The 19,247-nt window shown below is 36.5% G+C and overlaps 1 protein-coding gene across 4 annotated transcripts in view; it reads left to right on the forward strand.

Moving 5' to 3' along the window:
- Positions 1-902: 902 nt before the first annotated feature.
- Positions 903-19,247, forward strand: part of MGA (MAX dimerization protein MGA) — a gene marked incomplete at its 5' end in the record, with an annotated part of 57,766 nt that continues 39,421 nt past the window's right edge. For 2 of the 4 annotated variants that reach the window (XM_080931450.1, XM_080931448.1), the window contains 7 exons: positions 903-1,975; positions 11,785-12,727; positions 14,718-14,796; positions 14,919-15,014; positions 16,584-16,715; positions 16,952-17,056; positions 18,387-19,054. In XM_080931450.1, coding sequence (XP_080787576.1) covers positions 921-1,975; positions 11,785-12,727; positions 14,718-14,796; positions 14,919-15,014; positions 16,584-16,715; positions 16,952-17,056; positions 18,387-19,054 — 3,078 coding nt within the window. The remainder of the gene's footprint in view (positions 1,976-11,784; positions 12,728-14,717; positions 14,797-14,918; positions 15,015-16,583; positions 16,716-16,951; positions 17,057-18,386; positions 19,055-19,247) is intronic. The other 2 variants (XM_080931447.1, XM_080931449.1) reach the window with 1 other exon arrangement.

The following is a 19,247-nucleotide window of genomic DNA, read 5'->3' on the forward strand; positions in this document are numbered from 1 at the left end:
CTCCCCACCTCTACTCACTAGTTTTGTTTTTTTTTAAAGAATTAGGGATTCCAGAACAAATGCCCTTACAGTGATTGAAAGGCTATAAAAGCAGTGTCTTAAGAGAATTAGGAATGTTTTTTGATAACATGATTAGTAATTTTTCTTCTTTTGAAACAGGCTCTTGTGTATCCCAGGGTGATCTTGAATTCCCTTGAACTTACTTATTTTTCTTTTCCTTTTTCTTTTTTGCCATTTTCATACTTGTATCTTATATCAAATTGTATGACTTAGTAATTTCATCTCTATTTCTCATTACCCTCATTTCCTCTCTCCTCCAAGTGAAACCTATTTTCTCAATATATTAATATTGTTCTTTGTGTGTGTCTCAGTGAGTTTAAAGATTTTAGATAAATTTTTACTATGTGCTTGTGTGGGTCTGCATGTCACCTAATGAACATTGAAGTCAAAGGACAGGTTTTTAAAATCAATTCTATTTATTCACTTTTTTGTAAGCTTCAGGGACTGAACTTAGATCAATCCTTGACCTGCTGAGCCGTCTCTGGCCTCTAAAGTTTAAGTAGTGTTGCTCTCATGAGCATGGGTAGGTGATTATTTACTGGAGCATGGGCAAATTTATCTGTGGCTGACTGACTGAACTTGTGCTCTTTCTGTCTCCCAGGTGCTTAGAGTACAGGTCTATGCCACTACTCCTGGTTTATGCAGGGCTAGAAATTGGATCCAGGGCTTTGTGCATGCTGGGCAAATCTCTACCAGATGAGTTACAGTTCCATCCTAACAGTCGTAGTTTTGTTAGAAACTAAATTCTGAGTTGACTAAAGTATTTTTGTCTTGCTTTGTTTTTTGTTTTTAGGATGAGAAAGCATTTGTAATTATGTATTGACTACAGTTTTCTTACTACTGAATTTCTCACTGGAATCATGGAAGAGAAACAGCAAATCATATTGGCCAATCAAGATGGAGGGACAGTGATAGGAGCAGCACCTACCTTCTTTGTCATCCTAAAACAGCCAGGAAATGGCAAAACTGATCAAGGAATTTTGGTTACTAATCAAGATGCCCGTGCTTTGTTGAGCAGGGAGTCTCCACCAGGAAAATCTAAAGAGAAAATTTGCCTTCCGGCTGATTGTACTGTGGGAAAAATCACCGTTACCCTTGATAACAATAGTATGTGGAATGAGTTCCATAATCGAAGCACAGAGATGATTCTGACCAAACAGGGAAGACGCATGTTTCCTTATTGTCGATATTGGATAACAGGCTTAGACTCAAATTTAAAGTATATCCTTGTAATGGACATATCTCCGGTGGATAGTCATCGGTATAAGTGGAATGGTCGTTGGTGGGAACCCAGTGGGAAAGCTGAACCCCATATTTTGGGGAGAGTTTTCATTCATCCAGAATCTCCTTCCACAGGTCATTATTGGATGCATCAACCAGTATCTTTCTATAAACTCAAACTTACCAACAATACACTGGACCAGGAAGGACATATTATCTTGCACTCTATGCATCGTTACCTGCCAAGGCTTCATTTGGTGCCTGCAGAAAAGGCTACAGAAGTGATACAGTTAAATGGCCCTGGTGTTCATACTTTTACTTTCCCCCAGACTGAATTCTTTGCAGTAACAGCTTATCAGAACATTCAGATTACCCAGTTGAAAATAGATTACAATCCATTTGCCAAAGGCTTTCGGGATGATGGGTTGAGCAGTAAGCCTCAGAGAGATGGAAAACAAAGGAATTGCTCTGATCAAGAAGGGAATAGTGTTTCTAGTTCTCCTGGTCATCGTGTTCGTCTTACAGAAGGTGAGGGGTCAGAGATACATTCAGGTGATCCTGTGTTAAGGGGTCATGAAACATCAAGCTTAGGCTTAGAGAAGGCTTCCCATAATGTAAAACAAGACTTTATTGGATTTATGAATACTGAATATACACATGAAGTTCCTCAATTGAAATGTGAGATTTCTGAAAGGTAAGTCATTTTTTTTTAAACTTATATTTATTTAGTGTGCATGTGTGTAGGTCAAAGGACAACTTTAGAGAATTGATGTTGTTGTAGATCTGGGACATCAAATTCTGCACCTTTACCCATTGATCACCTTGCTGATTAGGTAATAGTTTTTATGTTCTTAGAGATACAAAGATTGAGATAGGCCAGATTTTGGAATTAATTCATTGATTCTGTGGAATGCTGTAGATGTTGGATAATATCAGTTGCTATAAAGTGAACCACACCTGCTTTTAATTCTTGGATGTGACAGCTTATTTTTCTGTGATGAATATGCACTGGGTTCCAGATCTAGAATTGTAAGCAGATTGGATAATTTATCAAAACAGGAAGCTTTTACTTATTTGTGGCTTGATCCTTGTTAGCACAGTAGACAACTCATGATTATTTGTATGTAGAAAAGAAGGAATAACTAAATTATAACTGAGATAGTTTACCCAATTAAGGTATAAGATGTACTCATAAGCTGTATTTACTACCCTAAGTTCATCCAACCTCATAAATGGCCCAGATAAAATATAAATTGAAAATTTTTATTTATGAAAATGTCCTAATGTATTTTCTAAAAAAAAATTTATTTTATATAATTTAACCTTTGTGAAAAAAAAAAAAACAAACCACAAAACCTGTAATACTTTTAATAGCAAGCAGTTTAGGTAAGAGATGCTCGATCTTTGCACATTTTGTATTATATACGGATATCTCAGTACTCTGTACAGATAAGTACTGTTGAGAAATAGAAAGAGTAATATCCACTGGGGTTGGGGGCAGTGTGTGTGTGGGGGGGATGCACGTGTGAGTTTGTGCATGTACTTCCATTCTAAACTTTTTGGTTAAGGTTTCAGTGTATAGCCTAACCTGCTTGGAGCTTGCTATATTTAGCCCAGGTTGGCCCCAAACTCAGGATCCTTCGGTCTCCTCCCAGCCACTAGGATTACAGATGTGCACCCATGGTTGGTGTTCTCTCACTCTCTCTCTTTTTTATGGGCACTCTGTAGCTGTCTTCAGACACACCAGAAGAGGGCATCAGATTTTATTACAGATGGTTGTGAGCCACCATGTGGTTGCTGGGATTTGAACTCAGGACCTTTGGAAGATCAGTCAGTGCTGGTAATCATTGAGGCCTCTCCAGCCCCCTATTTTTTTGCTTTTTATTCTCATTTTTTTTTTTTTTTTTTTTTTTTTTTTTTTTTGAGAGAGGATCTTTTGGCTGGCCTGGAACTTGCTATGTAGACAAGCTGCTTTGAACTGACAGATCTGTCAGACAGAACTGCCTCTACTTCTTGGATGCTGGTATTAAAGATGTACACCACCATGCTTGACTTAAAGATTTTTATTTTTTTAATGTGTGTGCGTGTATATCTGTATGGTGTGTATGTGTGTGTGTGTGTGTGTGTGTGTGTGTGTGTGTGTGTGTGTGTGTGTGTGTACCTATGGAAGGCAGGAAAGGGTGGATCCCCTGAACTGCAGTCACGGGTATTTTTTGAGCAACATGATGTGGATTCTCTGGAAAAGCAGCAAGGGCTTGTAACCACTGAACCATCTCTGCAGCCACCCAGACATTTTTTTTTTTTTTTTTTTAAATGCCTAATTTAAGAACATATAGGTATTGCAAACACTTCTTGTGGAGAATTTAACTTTATTTTAGGACTTTAGATGCACTTCTTTGGTGGAGTGCCTGCCTGCCTACCATAGGCCATTTAGTAGATTTCTAATACCATAAAAAACCGCTCCTGGTAGCATGCTTGTAATTCCAGCACTTACTTGTGAAGAGAAGAAGGCAAAAAGATCAGAAGTTCAAGTCCATTCTGTTACCTGTATATCAAATTTGAGGTCAGCCTGAAAGAAAGAGACCTTGTCTTTAAGAAAAATTGTTTAAAGTGTTCTCCCCCACCCCCATCTCTCCACCCTGTTGCCTAGTTGCTCTAAGTCTAGCTTTCTAAGATATATTGTATAGAACTGTTACAGGTGGGAGCATTATGATTTCAGTTATTTTTCTGACGAATGTGAGAACTTTTGGCCACCCAGGAGATTATATATGGGAGAGTCTTTCCTTGGTCGTTGTTTTCTTCTGTTGTTTGTGTACCTTTAAGGTCAAAACTACATTGTTTTAATTAATAGAGCTTTATATAGTTCTAACTGCCAGATTGTGGTCCTATTACATAGTCCATCTTTGTTGTAGGGCCTTTTTCTAAAATTAGTCAATGTTGGCTCCCAACTAGTTTGCATTTTCTATTGCCCCTCTTCCCCTTAAAGACAGGGTCTTATTATTCTAGAGGATAGTTTCAAGACCTAGAGGATTTGTGAAACTACAGATGGTGCTAAATTAGCTTCATGTCTGCTATGTTCTTTTCTCTCTGTGTACATGTTAACTATCACAGTAAGAGATTAGTAATAACAAAATACAATTAGGATTTTAAACTTACCAACTACTTATTTCTGTACCTTGACTAACCACCAGGCAACTGAAAATGAGGAAAGTAAAATTAAAGACAAGGGGCCTTAGTAAATCTTGTTTAAACCATGTTTATTATAGCTCATTTTAAAAAACAACTGTTAGTGTTAGGTCTAAAGGTTTGAGCCTATTAAAAAGAAGTTGTTCCTTTTTCAGAAACTGGCCCCGGGCCACCTTTTTTGATAGTAATCAGGAGATTTCAATCTCCCTTAGATTCACTTAACTTGCTTATTCACAGAACACAGATCTCCTGTTGGCAAACTCTTCCCTGAGGCTAAACTGACTCTGAGTACTGATTCTCTAACCAGTGTTCATCTTTTTGGTAGCTTCACTGACATTGAGGCTATGGGGGAACTATGAAGTCAACTCTAGCATAAAACTTAAGTGTGACTGGAGAGATGGCTCAGCAGTTAAGAGCACTGACTGCTCTTCCAGAGGTCCTGAGTTCAAATCCCAGCAACCACATGGTGGCTCACAACCATCTGTAATGAGATCTAGTGCCTTCTGGTGTGCCTGGAGAAGTTGACAGTGTGCTTATATACATAAAATCAATCAATAAATCTTTAAAAAAAAAAACTTAAGTGTGTGCAGTGTGCTCATGAAATACTTTAAGAAAATACTTTGATTAATTATCAGAAGATTTCAAATATTTAAGAAGCTATGTGCCATAAACCTTAAACAGAGACTAGATTCTTTATATATAAGTATGCATAAACACATTTCTTTTTCTGTTTTTTTTTTTTTAAAAAAAACATTTATGTGCAGGGTATTTTTCCTGCATATGTGTGCTTGTGTGTTATGTGTATGTGTGTACCATGTGTTTGCCTGGTGCCATGGATCACCTGAATTTGGAGTTACAAATAGGTGTGAGCTACAGTGTGGGTGCTGGGAATTGAACCTGGGTCCTGTAGAGAAGCCAGTGCTCCTAACTGATGATGAGCCATTTCTTTTTCAAATTCTTTTTAAAAATTTATTTATTATATATAAGTACACTGTAGCTGTCTTCAGACACACCAGAAGAGGGCATCAGATCCCATTACAGATGGTTGTGAGCCACCATGTGGTTGCTGGGATTTGAACTCAGGACCTCTGGAAGCTCAATCAGTGCTATTAACCACTGAGCCATCTCTCCAGCCCTCTGATGCCATTTCTGTAGCTCCTGTTTTTGTGTTTTAAAGGCAGGGATTTACTATGTAGTCCTAGCTTGGAATGCAGTAAGTAGGTCCACCTGACTGGAATTAAAGGCATGCACACCTGACCTGTTTTTATTAAGATAGAATTTTGTTAGCTCAATGGAGGCTGGCTTTGGCGCTTCTGATTCTTTTGCTTTTGCTTTTGTGTGTCAAGAGCTGTGATTATAGATGTTGTACTGCTATGCCTAACTCTTAAAATAATTTTATAGGGCTTTTGTTTTTTGTTTTTGTATTTTTGTTATGTAGCTTTGGCTGGCCTAGAGCTCATAGATACATCTACCTGCTTCTGTCTCTCAAGTACTAGGATTAAAGGTGCACATCACACAACCACCTCACTGATTTTTGTGGGAGAGGGTGGTGATGGTAGTACTGGGCATTGAATTTAGGTCCTCCTACATTCTTGGCATGTATTTAAACACTAAGGTATATATCCTCTAGTTGACTCTCACTGAGAAAAGTAGGCTAAAATCTACACTATAATTAATTACATTTTGTTCTATTGCTCTGTTTTGAGATGGGATAGGATCTTTGTAGTCCTGGCTGTTTTAGAACTTGTATAGAGTAGTAGGCTTACCTCAAATTTCCAGAGATTCTCTTCTCTCTGTCTCTGCGTGTTGAGATTTAAAGGCATCTGCCACTTTGTTTGTACATGACTCCTCTATAAAAATTGTCTCTAAGATTAATTTTTTAATCAGAAGTTTTTATGTGTATGAGTATTTTGACTGTACATATGTCTGTTGTTTGTATACCACATGCATGCCTGGTACCCACAGAGGCCAGAAGAGAGCATTTGACCTGGAGTTACAGAAAGTTGTGAGCTGGAATGTAGGTGCTAGGAATCAAATATGGGTCCTCTGTAAGAGTAGCTGGTGCTTTTAACTACTGAGTCATTTTTTTCTGGTCAAATTTTCCCCTCACTCCCACTCCTCTGTCCCCATCCCCTTTTTTAAAAGTCTGGGATCAACTCTTATTCTGGCTGATTTCAAATTCTCCTTTCTCAGTCTCCTTTCCATTTCTTCCCTTTGATACTGTTTTTCTCAGACTCTATAGGAGTTTTCCTTTGGCTGGGTAGTGCCAGTTAGTGCTTTACCAAAGAGCTATAGCCCCTGCTGTTTTAGGAGATTTCTTTATTTTGTTCTTTTTGTGGTGCAGGCCTTTTAAACTTAATTTGTCAGTTCTTGCTATTTCTCAAATATGTTAAAATTCTTTACAAAAAGTCTTTGCTTATGCCTGTGTTTTTATCTAGCTCACAGGCTTTTAACCTGTGGACTGAGGCTCTCTGTGGGTCAGATATCCAACATATTAGATATTTACATTGGGATTCATAGCAGCAAAATTATAGTTACGAAGTAGAATGAAATAATTTTATGGTTGGGGGTCAGCACAACCTGAGAAACTGTATTAAAAGGATCGCAGCATTAGGAAGGTTGAGAACTACTGCTCTAGCTGTTTGAGTTTCAGGACTGATGTTAAGGTCTTTGATTCATTTTGAATACATTTTTGTGTAGGCTTAGTATAATAGTTAACAGTTTGAGGATACAGTTCATCATGGTGTGAAAGGCATGATGGCAGTAGTATGAGGCAGCTGCTCATACTGTCTCCACTATCAGGAGGTACAGAAAGATGGATACTGGTGCTTGTCTGTCCTGGTACCCTAGCCTGAGAGATTGTGAACGTCATCATACTGGGATGAATGTTCCCACTCTCCTTATTTCCAATTTTTTATTTCTGGAAAATATTTCCATGGTGATTCAAAATATTATTAAATTGATAATGAAAATTAACAGTTACAGTGATTTCCTTCATAGTGCTCTGTGTGTAAATGTCCAGTTTTCCTTGGCACCCTTTGTTGAAGAGGTTATTTAGGCGCTGTGTGTGTGTGTGTGTGTGTGTGTGTGTGTGTGTGTGTGTATGTGTGTGTATATGTATACAAATGTATATATATGTTTTTGGTACCTTTGTTGAAAGTCAGGTATCTGTAGTTGCATTTATTTCTGGGTCCTCTGTTCTATTTTACTGCTTTATACATCTGTCTTTTGCGAGCACCATGTTGTTTTTCTTAATTCAGCTTTGTTATTTATTTGAAACCATGGTATTTCTTGTATTGTTCTTTCTGCTTACCTTGGGTATTTGGAGGTTTGAGTGCTTCCATATGAATCTTAGGACTGTTTTTTGTTTTTTTGTTTTTTTTTTCTAGTTCAGTGAAGAAAATCATTAGAATTTTGATGGAGCTTGCATTGAATCTGTAGGTAGCTTTCAGAAAGTTAGCCATTTTCCACAATTTTATTTTTCACAATATTATTTTTCCTAATTCATAAGAATGGAAGGTTTTCCCGTATTCTCATGCTTTCCTCAATTTTATTCCTAAGTGTCATAGTTTTTATTATATAGAGGCTTTACATCCATGGTTAGGTTTATTCCTTTTTCTTCTGAAAAAAAAAATTCTACAGTGGTTGGAGTTGTTTTCTTGATTTCTTTTTCAGCACATTTGATGATAGAAAATCTACTGATTCAAACTGGGTATGGTAGCACATATCTTTAATTCCAGCACTTGTGAGGAAGAGGCAGGCCAATCTCTGAAGCCAGCCTGGTCTAAACAGTGAGTTCTAGGACAACTTGAGTACATAATGAGAACCTACGGAGTGAGGGTGGGGGGGGCGTAGGTAGGGGACAATGACTAAATAATGTCTACTAATTTTTGTGACATGTTTGTTTCATATCATGCTCTGCAAATTGGAATGATTTGATTCTGTTCTTTTTTATTTGTATCCCTTTTATTTCTTTTCTTGTTATTCTGTCTGAGACTTCAAGCACTATCTTGGATAAGAAAAGAGTAGACACTTGTCTAAATTTATATTTTAGAGGAAATGTTTTGCTTTTTAGCACAGGTAAATTGTATGTTGCTTTATGATGTTGAGGTGTTACTTCTGTTTCTAGTTTCTGTAGGTCTTTTTTGTGAATAGATGTTTGTTTTGTTTTTCGAGATGGGGTTTCTCTGTGTATTCCTGGCTGTCCTGGAACTTAAACTGTAGATCAGGCTGTCCTGTAACTCACAGAGATTCATTTTCCAAGTGCTGGGATTAAAGGCATGTGCCATCATGCCTGGTGATGTGGAACTTTTTATTGAGAATTTTTGCATCTTTGTACATCAGGGAAATTGGTTTAGTTTCCTGTTTTTGTTATATCTTCATCTGGTTTTGTTATTTTGTTAATCAAGGTAATACTGGATTTGTAGAATGATTTTGGTGACACTAGTTACTTCCCTTTTCTCCCTGTTTTCCCAGAACACTTTGAAGCACTTTAGTTTTCCTTTACAAGTTTGCTAGAAATCCACAGGTATTGTTAGTCTCATCTTCCTTGTTACTTTTTATATGGCTTCAGTTTTTTTTGCTCACTATAGATCTGTTGAAGTTGGGTTATCCTCTAGTAATTTTGGAAGGCTGTAGGTATCATAGAAAAATTTTTCTAATAATTTTTATGATTTCATTGCTAGCCATTGTAATGTTTCTTTTTCATCTTTAATTTTATTAGTTTGAATTTTCTTTATGATTAGTAGGCAAAGGGTTTATTAAAATTTTTCAAGTCTTTTCATCTTTATATCATTAATTGCTCCTCTGATCTTTATTAGTTCTTTTCATCTACTGATTTGAGGGTTTGTCTTGTTTTTTTTAAGACCTTGAGGCCTGTCCTTATTGAATTTTATTTTGTTTTGTTTTATGACAGTGGTCTCTTCCTACATAACCCTGGCTCCTGGAACTCACTGTATAGACTAGGGTAACTAGAACTCAGAGATCTACCTGACTGTTGGAATTAAAAGGCATGCACTACTGTGTCCATTTTGAATTATTATTTTTTAAGTAATAAACACTTGTAACAATAAACTTTTTTCTTAGAACTTCCTTTATTGTATCCCAAAGATTTTGATAAAGTATTTTTTAAATTTTCATTTGATTCTATGAATTTAAAATTTTTCTTTTTTTTCTTAGTGACTTTCCAGATTATGGAAACTTGCATTGCTCATTCTCCTGGTATTTGAATAGTTGAATAGTTTTTGTTTTTTTGGTTTTTTGGTTTTTTGTTTTTTTTAAGTATTTTATTTATTTATTTATTTATTTATTTATTTATTTATTTATTTATTTATTTATTTTATGTAAGTTCACTCACTGTAGCTGACTTCAGACATACCAGAAGAGGGCATCAGTTCTCATTACAGATAGTTGTGAGCCAACATGTGGTTGCTGGGATTTGAACTCGGGACCTCCGGAAGAGTAGTCAGTGCTCTTAACAACACTGAGACATCTCTCTAGCCCCTAATTGAATAGTTTGTGTAGATTCCTTTGTTATTGCTGCTTAGTTTTATTTTGTTTGATATGGAAAAATGAGAAGTTACAAAATTGTTAAGATGTGTATGCTCTAAAATATGCTCTTTTAAGAAAGTTTCATGTGTATTTCTGAGCTATTAGATGGAATATTCATATATGTGTGTTAAATTTATTTTTCTGTGGTACTTTAATTGAAGTTCCTTTAATTGTTTTGCTTGGATTACATTTCTTGGTCAGACTACAGTACTAAAAATTTTACTTAAAATTACTGTAGCTGGGTTTGTTTATATAAAATTGGATAGATAGTCAGTGCACATATATCTATATACAGGTGTTTAAACTTGATGAATTGCTATCTAGCATTCTTTTCTTTCCTCTTCTCCTTTTTCTGTTTTTGAGACAGTCCAGGCCGACCTGGAACTTAACCATGTAGCCCAGAATGACCTGAAACTTGGGAGACAGTCCTCTTGCCTAAGCATCTTGAGTGCTAGGATTACAAGTATGAACCACACCAAACCTAGTTACTTCTTCTTCCTTTTCTTTTCTTTTTCTTTAAAAGACAAAAAACAAAAAACTTTAGAAAGTTTAAGCTGACCAGGTGTGCGTGCGCACACACCTTTAATTTCTAGTGCTCTGAAGGCAAAAGCAGGCAGATCTCTTTCTGAGTTCTAAGCATTCCCTAGCCTTTTATTTTGGAAGTTTGTAGCAAAATCTTTTTTCTTTTCCTTCCCTTCCCCCCAAGAGTCTCACTATGTAGCCCAGTCTGGCATTGAGCTTTTTATGAAGACCAGGCAGAACTCACCTCAAGTCCACCTGCCTCTGAGTGCTGGGGTAAAAGACGTGTGCCATCACTTCCCCAATGAATGCTGCTGTGGCAAATTCTTCACATTGAAAACACGTGTTTTAGGGGGCGTGATAAGAAGGGTGCTGGAATTGAACTTAGGACATTGTACTTACTGGGCAGGCATTCTACTTTATTCCTTGAAAGTGAGTTTTTTAATTTGAAAATTTAAAATGTTTTGGTAGTAATATGAGTATGCTAAGAAGGCTACTATAATGAATTGATTAAGTTTTGTATTAGGTATTTTATCTGAAATATAGAAATGGACTAGCAGTTTGAAAACACATTAATTTATTGTAATTTCTAGTTATGATAGAATGCTTGTTTGTTTTGGTTTCTAGACACAGGGTTTTTTCCTGTTTAACTCTAGTTGACCTTGAACTCTGCAGATCAGGTTGGCCTTGAACTCAGAAGACCCACCTCTGCATTGAGATCAAAAGGCGAGCAACACCACTGCTCAGCTGTAATAGACATTGTCTTCTACTTATTGGCATTTGATGATGCATGAATTTTTAAGAGTTTTATTTTTGGTTGGTTTTAGCTGACTTTTAGTATGGAGTTCTGTATATGTGATCAGTATCTAAAAGCAAACAGATTTTTATAAGGTACTCTGCATTTTGATTTAATGATAAGGGTAAGCTATATAAGTGGGGTTATCTTATGTAGTAATGGAGATTGAATTTAGGACCTTTGTGCTTTAGGCAAGTACTCTACCAGTTGAGCTACATTCCCAGATTTGAAACTTTGCTCTTGAATTGTATTTTTTTGTGTGTGTGTGTGCAAGAAACATTAATAAATGTGTGATGTTGATAATTTACTTTTCAGCACTCTAAGTTATAGAGAATTTTAAAGTAATGACTCATGAAATCTGATGGATTAATTGGTTTTAAGAATTGTTTTTTTCCCCCTTGAGTCTTGTTTATGGATACTTCTGTACTTTTTATCTTCTTCTACCTCCCTAGTCATATTGTGAACAGTTTTGAAGATGATTCCCAGATTTCCTCACCATTAAACCCAAATGGAAACTTTAATGTCGTCATTAAAGAGGAGCCTGTAGATGATTATGATTATGAACTTGGTGAATGTCCAGAAGGGATTACAGTGAAACAAGAAGAGACAGATGAGGAAACAGATGTATACTCAAACAGCGATGATGATCCTATACTAGAGAAACAGCTAAAGAGGCACAATAAAGTTGATAATTTGGAAGCTGACCATCCATCTTATAAATGGCTACCAAATAGCCCAGGTGTTGCAAAAGCTAAAATGTTTAAATTAGATGCTGGGAAAATGCCAGTAGTTTACTTGGAGCCCTGTGCTGTCACGAAAAGCACCGTGAAAATTTCTGAATTGCCTGATAATGTGCTCTCCACATCTCAAAAAGATAAATCTATGTTGGCAGAATTAGAATATTTGCCTGCATATATTGAAAATTCTGATGGGACTGGCTTTTGCTTAAGCAAGGATTCAGAAAATAGTCTCAGAAAACATTCATCAGATCTCAGAATGGTACAAAGATATACTTTACTTAAAGAACCTCATTGGAAATACCCTGACATATTTGACAACAGTAGCACGGAAAGAATACATGACAATTCAAAAGGATCAACTGGAGACTCATTTTCAGGAAAAGAGGACTTAGGCAAAAAGCGAACAACTATGCTTAAAATGGCAGCACCCTCAAAGACTGTGAATACTAGTCAGAGTGTCTCTTCAAATACTCCTGGGAAAAGAGGAAGGCCAAGAAAGTTGAGACTCTCTAAGGCAGGGCGACCACCTAAAAACACAGGAAAATCTTTAACTGCTGCAAAGAATATTCCTGTAGGCCCTGGAAATACCTTTCCTGATGTGAAGCCCGACCTAGAAGATGTGGATGGTGTGCTCTTTGTTTCCTTTGAATCAAAGGTATGATTGTAATGATCAGCTTTCTTTTTAAGGTCTGTCAATCAACTTTGAATTGAAAATTGGATTAAAATTTAGAATCTACTTTTATTAATGTATCTATTTGTGAGTATATTTGGGGACATGGAGTGTTAACATTTGGTTTAGTTAACAGTAATCTCCTCTTAACATACTTGATTTGAAGTAGACTTTAAAAATGTATCTTTGTTTAGATCTCACTATAATTTAATATGTTTATCTGATTAAAAAAAGATTTATGTTTGTCTGTATATGTGAGTTCAGGTGCCTGTGGAGACCAGAGGTGGTCAGGTTGCCCTGGAGCTACTATAGTTGTAGCTACTTGTGAGCTATAACATCAGTGTTGGAAAATTGAACTTGAAATTTTCATTGTTGCAATCACCAAAGCTTAACAATACATAAGAAGTTTGCTGATTTTTTTTTTTCCCCCTGAGATAACTTCATTTCTCTTACACTGGTTAGTAATAAGTAATAGTAGAGTATTGGAGAACCATATACTAGCATATTTTAATTTTGAGATAAGGTCCCTTTACATAGCCCTAGCTATATGTGTTTACTAGCCTTGAACTCAGGGATCCATCTGCTGTTTGTTCTGAGAGCTGAGCTAAAGGCATATGCCACCACATCCAGCTCAGTGCTAATGCCCTTACCCATAGATAGTTTTTGGTTTGTGCTCTTCTGACTACATGAATATTACTTTTCATGCAGATTTTTTTAAAAAGACTCTAACTTTTCTAAGTTGATTGTAGATGTTGAATGTGTCTTTCTACCTGATCTTTTTCCTTTTCTGCTACTGAGAAAACTTCTTTATGTAGGCTCTGAGACATGAGCGTGCAGATTATGTGTAAATATAGTTTTAATGTTGGTTGAGTATAAGATTATACTCATGTTTAGGGTGTTTGTTTGTCTTTTGGGATATTCTCATTATATGCCCAGGATGGCCTTAAACTCTGAATTCTCCTGCCTCAGCTTGCCAAGTGCTGAGATAACAGGTGTGTGCCATCATGTTTGGTTTGTCTTTTGCTTTTGTCTTTTTCCTGGTTGTAGTTTTTTTTCCCCCCTTCCTCTTTATCCCTTCCCTCTTTCTTCGAGTTTTTCTCTTCATCTTCCTTCTCTGACCCACCCCCATTTGCACCCCCCACCCCTGTGCCTGTAGCAGAAATGGGGAGAACAGCACTGGAGATCAAACCCAGGGCCTTATGTAATAATGATAAGGCAAGTGTTCTACCACTACACTACCTTTCTTATTTAGACTCTGGTGATTAATTGAATGCTAATACTGTAGAAAATAATTAAATGCACATTATATTGGATGTGGTGATGCATGCCTGCAGTTGTAGCATTTTGGAGGTAGAGAGGCTGCATGAGTAGGAAATGACCTCCACTCCCAGCTTCTTAATGAGTTTGAGGCCAGCCTGGGTTACATGAAACAGTGCCAACAAAACAAAATAAAACAAAACAAAAAGACAAGGACCCCCCCACCATAAGTGTGAGAACAATTACTATTGCTAAAACATGGTATTTCATACTCTTAGTCCTTTATATTAATTTAAAAAAACTCTTTGTATGAGTGGCAGTTGTATGCAAATACTTGGGTGTCAGTGTGTGTGTGTGCCTGTGTGTGTGTGCTCGAGCACACAGGCCAGAGGTTGGCACCTTCTTTGTTCTCTTTAGTCTTATTCTTTGAAATGGTATCTTCACTGAACCTGGAGCTCACTGATTGGATAGGCTAACCAATGAGCTTCAGAGAGTTTCCTTCATACTAAATACCACCAGGAGTTAGAGAAAAGTGACACCGTACTTTTACATGGATCCTGGGGATAGACCAGCTTCTCGTGATTACACAGCATGCACTGTAGCTACAGAGCACTCCCTCCAGCCACTTGACATTGTCATTTTTTTTTTCTTTCAAAAATTTAATTTCTTTTAAAGAATTGTAAAAGCAACATAACTGGGTTTCATTTCTAATGTATAGGAGGCTCTTGATATTCATGCAGTTGATGGGACAACAGAAGAACCTTCTAGTCTTCAGACCACAACCACAAATGATCAAGGTAATAAATATATAGCAGTATAAATTCGGATGTACTTGCTGTTGGGGCTGTAGTGGTGAAGTATGTAATATTTACTCTCTCTGATGTACATTATTATATTTCACCAACTGTTTTGTGAGTAGATTGCAGAACAAGAATTTTCCAGTTGGAAAAGGAATTAATAGAAGATTTGAAGTCTTTGAGGCATAAGCAGGTGATACATCCTGCTCTTCAAGAAGGTACTAGTTTCAAAATGTAGACAAGCCAATTTGTCTTTTGTTCATTTTGTCTTCCCCTTTTCTTTCTTACCTCTTTTTGCTTATTTCTTCCTTTATTTTTTTCTTTGCCTTTCACCCTTGATTTCATTTCAGTACCTGTCAATTAGCAGTTTTTATTTTTTTCCACTTCTAAAGTTCTTTTCAATTTTAAAAACACATTTAGGTCTTTATTCTAGTAGTTTATATATAAAGAATATGTCTCACAATAAAAGGTTGTGTTTTCTCTTCAAAATGGGAACATTTTGTATCTTTTAAAACTCTAGCTACATTTATAAGATTTATTTTTTCTTTTGGGAGTTGGGCACTACTTTTATTTCTTAAATAACATATTTAAGGATACATACACACCCACACTTCACACATACTTTTCTTGGGGCTGAGGAGATGGCTTAATAGATAAAGTGTGCTTACTGTGAAGTGTGAATATTTTACTTTGATCCCAGGCACACACATAAAAATGCCAGGTATGGCAGTGCATGCCTGTTGTTTCGGTGCTTAGAAAAAAAGAGACAAGATTCCTGGTTTTTGCTGTCCAGTCAGTTTAGCCAAATTGGGATGTTTTAGGTTCAGTGAAAGACCTCTTGACTTTTCCAGTTCTTTCATGCCTACTTTAATATGTGACCTTTTTTGTTTTTAGTGGTAACTTATCCATTACAGCATTACTCTATATATAATTTTTATTCTCTTTTTGGCCTTTTTTTTTTTAGCTCAGTGAAATATTTTTTCAAAATATTGTCTCTTAATTTGTAAGTAATTTTAATTTTAGGTTCATTGATAATAACTGGAGAATTAGTGACTATAATCAGGCTAGAAACTCAATCTGTGGCAAGTTTTTATTAGAGACCCTAGAAGACCTGAACCTTGGGCTAAATTAAAAAAAAAAAAAAAGGATTTTGCTTTACTTATTTATACTGCTTAAAGAATTGCTACGAATTTGGTAACAAAACAAAATATATTTGTATTTTATGTTTTCTATGTATTTGCAGTCCGAGGATAATTATGTCCTTTGGTTAGATTCTTGCAAGGTTGTAATCAAGATTTTGACGAAGCAATTGGCAAGGCATGCTTTTCTCTTCATTATTTCATTATGAGAGGATTTTTGCTTCTATTCCCCCATAGCTTAGCTTATTGACAGAATTTCTGTGCAGCTTTAATATTTTTCCCTCATTCAGGGTAGGTAATATGTAATACTATAACATAAACATTTAAGTGAGGCTGTTAGTTTTTACTGAATAATTGTTGCTTTTTTTTTTTACCATTTTTTAATAACTTTTAAAAAAGATTTATATATTATACACAAGTACACTGTAGCTGTCTTCAGACACACCAGAAGAGGGTATCACATCTCATTACAGATGGTTGTGAGCCACCATGTGGATGCTGGGAATTGAACTCAGGACCTCTGGCAGTCAGTGCTCTAAACCGCTGAACCATCTCTCCAGCTCCTCATTAATAACTCTTTGATGAGCTTTTTTCTTTTTTTTGAGAAAGAAGGGAGATAATATGGGCTGTGATTCTTTTTTCTTGTAGTGGGCTTAAAACTGAATTCAGTGGATCCAACAATGAGCATTGATCTTAAGTACTTGGGAGTACAACTGCCTTTGGCTCCAGCTACCAGCTTTCCCCTATGGAATGTTACAGGAACCACCCCTGCCTCACCTGGTAAGTATATAGGTAGCATTTGTATAAGTGAACATTATTTTTCTTCTTTAATGTTTAGGTTATTTGTAGTATAAATTTTAAAACTTTACTTTTATTTTCTAATTTAGGATATTTTAGAGAGTGAATCTTTTATTTCTTGGAATAGAATTAATACATAGATGTGTTCATGAGAGAAAGAGTAATTTGATATATATTGGCTAGAACTTTGGTCATTTCTTTTGCTTTTTCTTTTGTAGATGCTGGGTTTCCTTTTGTTTCTAGGACGGGGAAGACCAATGACTTTACCAAGATCAAGGGATGGAGAGGAAAATTTCATCATGCTTCTGCATCTAGGAATGAAGGTTACTAGATGTTTGGCTTTTGATTGTTTTGTTTGTTTGTTTTGTTTTGGTAGTACCACAGATTCAGAGACATTCAAACAGCTTCTCCAGCACTTTCCTACTGAAGCCCAGGTCCTTTTCTGTTTTGAAATGCAGTCTCATTTCAAATGCAGTGTAGAATGCTGGACTTGAGCTTCCAGTTCTGCTAAGCCTCCCAAAGTGTTGGAATTACAGGCATATGCCAGCAAGCCTGGCTGATCATTAGTCTTTGTTTTACTTTTAAAATCTTTCTATGTTTTGAAAAATATGGTCTTGGCCTGGAGTAGTAGCACTTACCTTTAATCCCAGCACTTGGGAGGCAGAGACAGGTATATTTCTGTGAGTTTGAGTACATAGGAAGTTCCAGGCCAGCCAGGGTTACATAGTGAGCTGAGACCCTCTTAAAATCAAGTCAGTCTCATTGAACCCCTTACCCTTTTCATTTCTCTAAACTGAACTAAAAACAGTATCTTGCTGGTGTTTGTTTTCTTCCTAGCTACACTCTGTGGTTCCACTCCTACCCAGTAATCCTTGATGTATTTAGTTACAAAAAGCATTATTTCAGGACTATATACCATCAGAGCTGTCTAATAGGTCTGATAGTCTGATGCTTCACAATAAACTTGTAACAAAGCTTTAATTGGCAGTATGGACCTATTTGTCTCTTTTCCTTTCTCACCGGATTTGTTTGCTACTTAATATCCTAATCAGCTTAGTTTATAATTTGTCCAAAATAAGTTGTCTCTATCTTTGAGTTTGTATATAGTCTTACAACAATTTATTTAAATCTTTACTGATACTTTTTTTCCCCTAAAAATAGGATGTTGCTGAGTATGGTTATATGCCATTGTAGTTCAGTCACTTGGGAGGCAAACAGAGGCAAATAAAGGATTGTAAGGAGTCTTGCCTAATTCCTACATAGTTATATTCAAGACATCCAAGGCTACTTAGTGAGAACATGTTTCAAAATAAAACAAAACCAAATAAATGAAAACCCTTAAAGATTTCGCTCTCCTTTTTATGGCTTACTTTCTTTCCTTTCATCATGTTTCAGATTATAATCTCTTGATTTTTCTTTTTTTCCTTGCTGTTCTGGTTTTACTCATCACTGATTACTATAGTTAAGTGAGAAGGTTGGATGGCTTGTATCTGAGACACTATCTCATTTTGCTTGGTTTTCTGTTTTTTCTTCTGTCTGAGTAGGAACAGTTTAGAGAAGTTTCAATAACATACAGCTTCTAACCCAGTAGAAAGTTCTTAGAGAGCTAAGACCTTTCAAGGCTTAAATGTCTTGTATCTTCTTATTTTCTAGGTGGAAATTCAGAGACTTCACTCAAAAACCGTTCTGCTTTCTGTAGTGATAAGCTAGATGAATACTTGGAAAATGAAGGCAAATTGATGGAAACAAGCATGGGTTTTTCTTCAAATGCTCCCACGGCTCCCACATCTCCAGTAGTGTACCAGCTACCTACCAAGAGTACCAGCTATGTTCGAACTCTTGATAGTGTACTAAAGAAGCAATCTACCATTTCCCCTTCTACCTCTCACTCTGTGAAGCCTCATTCTGTAACCACTGCCTCTCGAAAAACAAAGGCTCAGAACAAACAGACAACACTCAGTGGCCGAACTAAATCATCTTACAAGTCTATTTTACCACACCCTGTTTCACCAAAGCAGAAAAACTCGCATGTGAGCCCAAAAGATAAAATTACCAAGAATTCCTTAAGTTCAGCTTCAGATAATCAGGTGACTAACTTGGTTGTGCCATCTGTAGATGAGAGTGCAATTCCAAAGCAGATTAGTTTTCGGCAGGCCCAGCAGCAGCACCTTCAGCAGCAGGGAACTCGCCTTCCAGGCTTGTCGAAATCTCAAGTAAAGCTTATGGACCTGGAAGACTGTGCACTCTGGGAAGGAAAACCAAGGACTTATATTACTGAAGAGCGAGCAGATGTCTCTTTGACAACTCTGCTTACTGCTCAAGTAAGTATTTGCTATTTTCTGTCAACATTGGTGCTTAGCTAAAAATTAGACATTGATACTTTGGGAAGTGGATAAGTTAGAGTTTAGCATTTTAATTACCTAGGTTACAATTAAGGGGATATCTTTGCTTATTCTCTATGAGCTAATCTCTTGAGTATCTAGCTCTCTTCTGCCAGTAGAAGGAGACAGACAG

The sequence above is a fragment of the Micromys minutus genome (assembly GCF_963924665.1).
Source record: "Micromys minutus genome assembly, chromosome: 17".
Classification (NCBI taxonomy): Eukaryota; Metazoa; Chordata; class Mammalia; order Rodentia; family Muridae; genus Micromys; species Micromys minutus.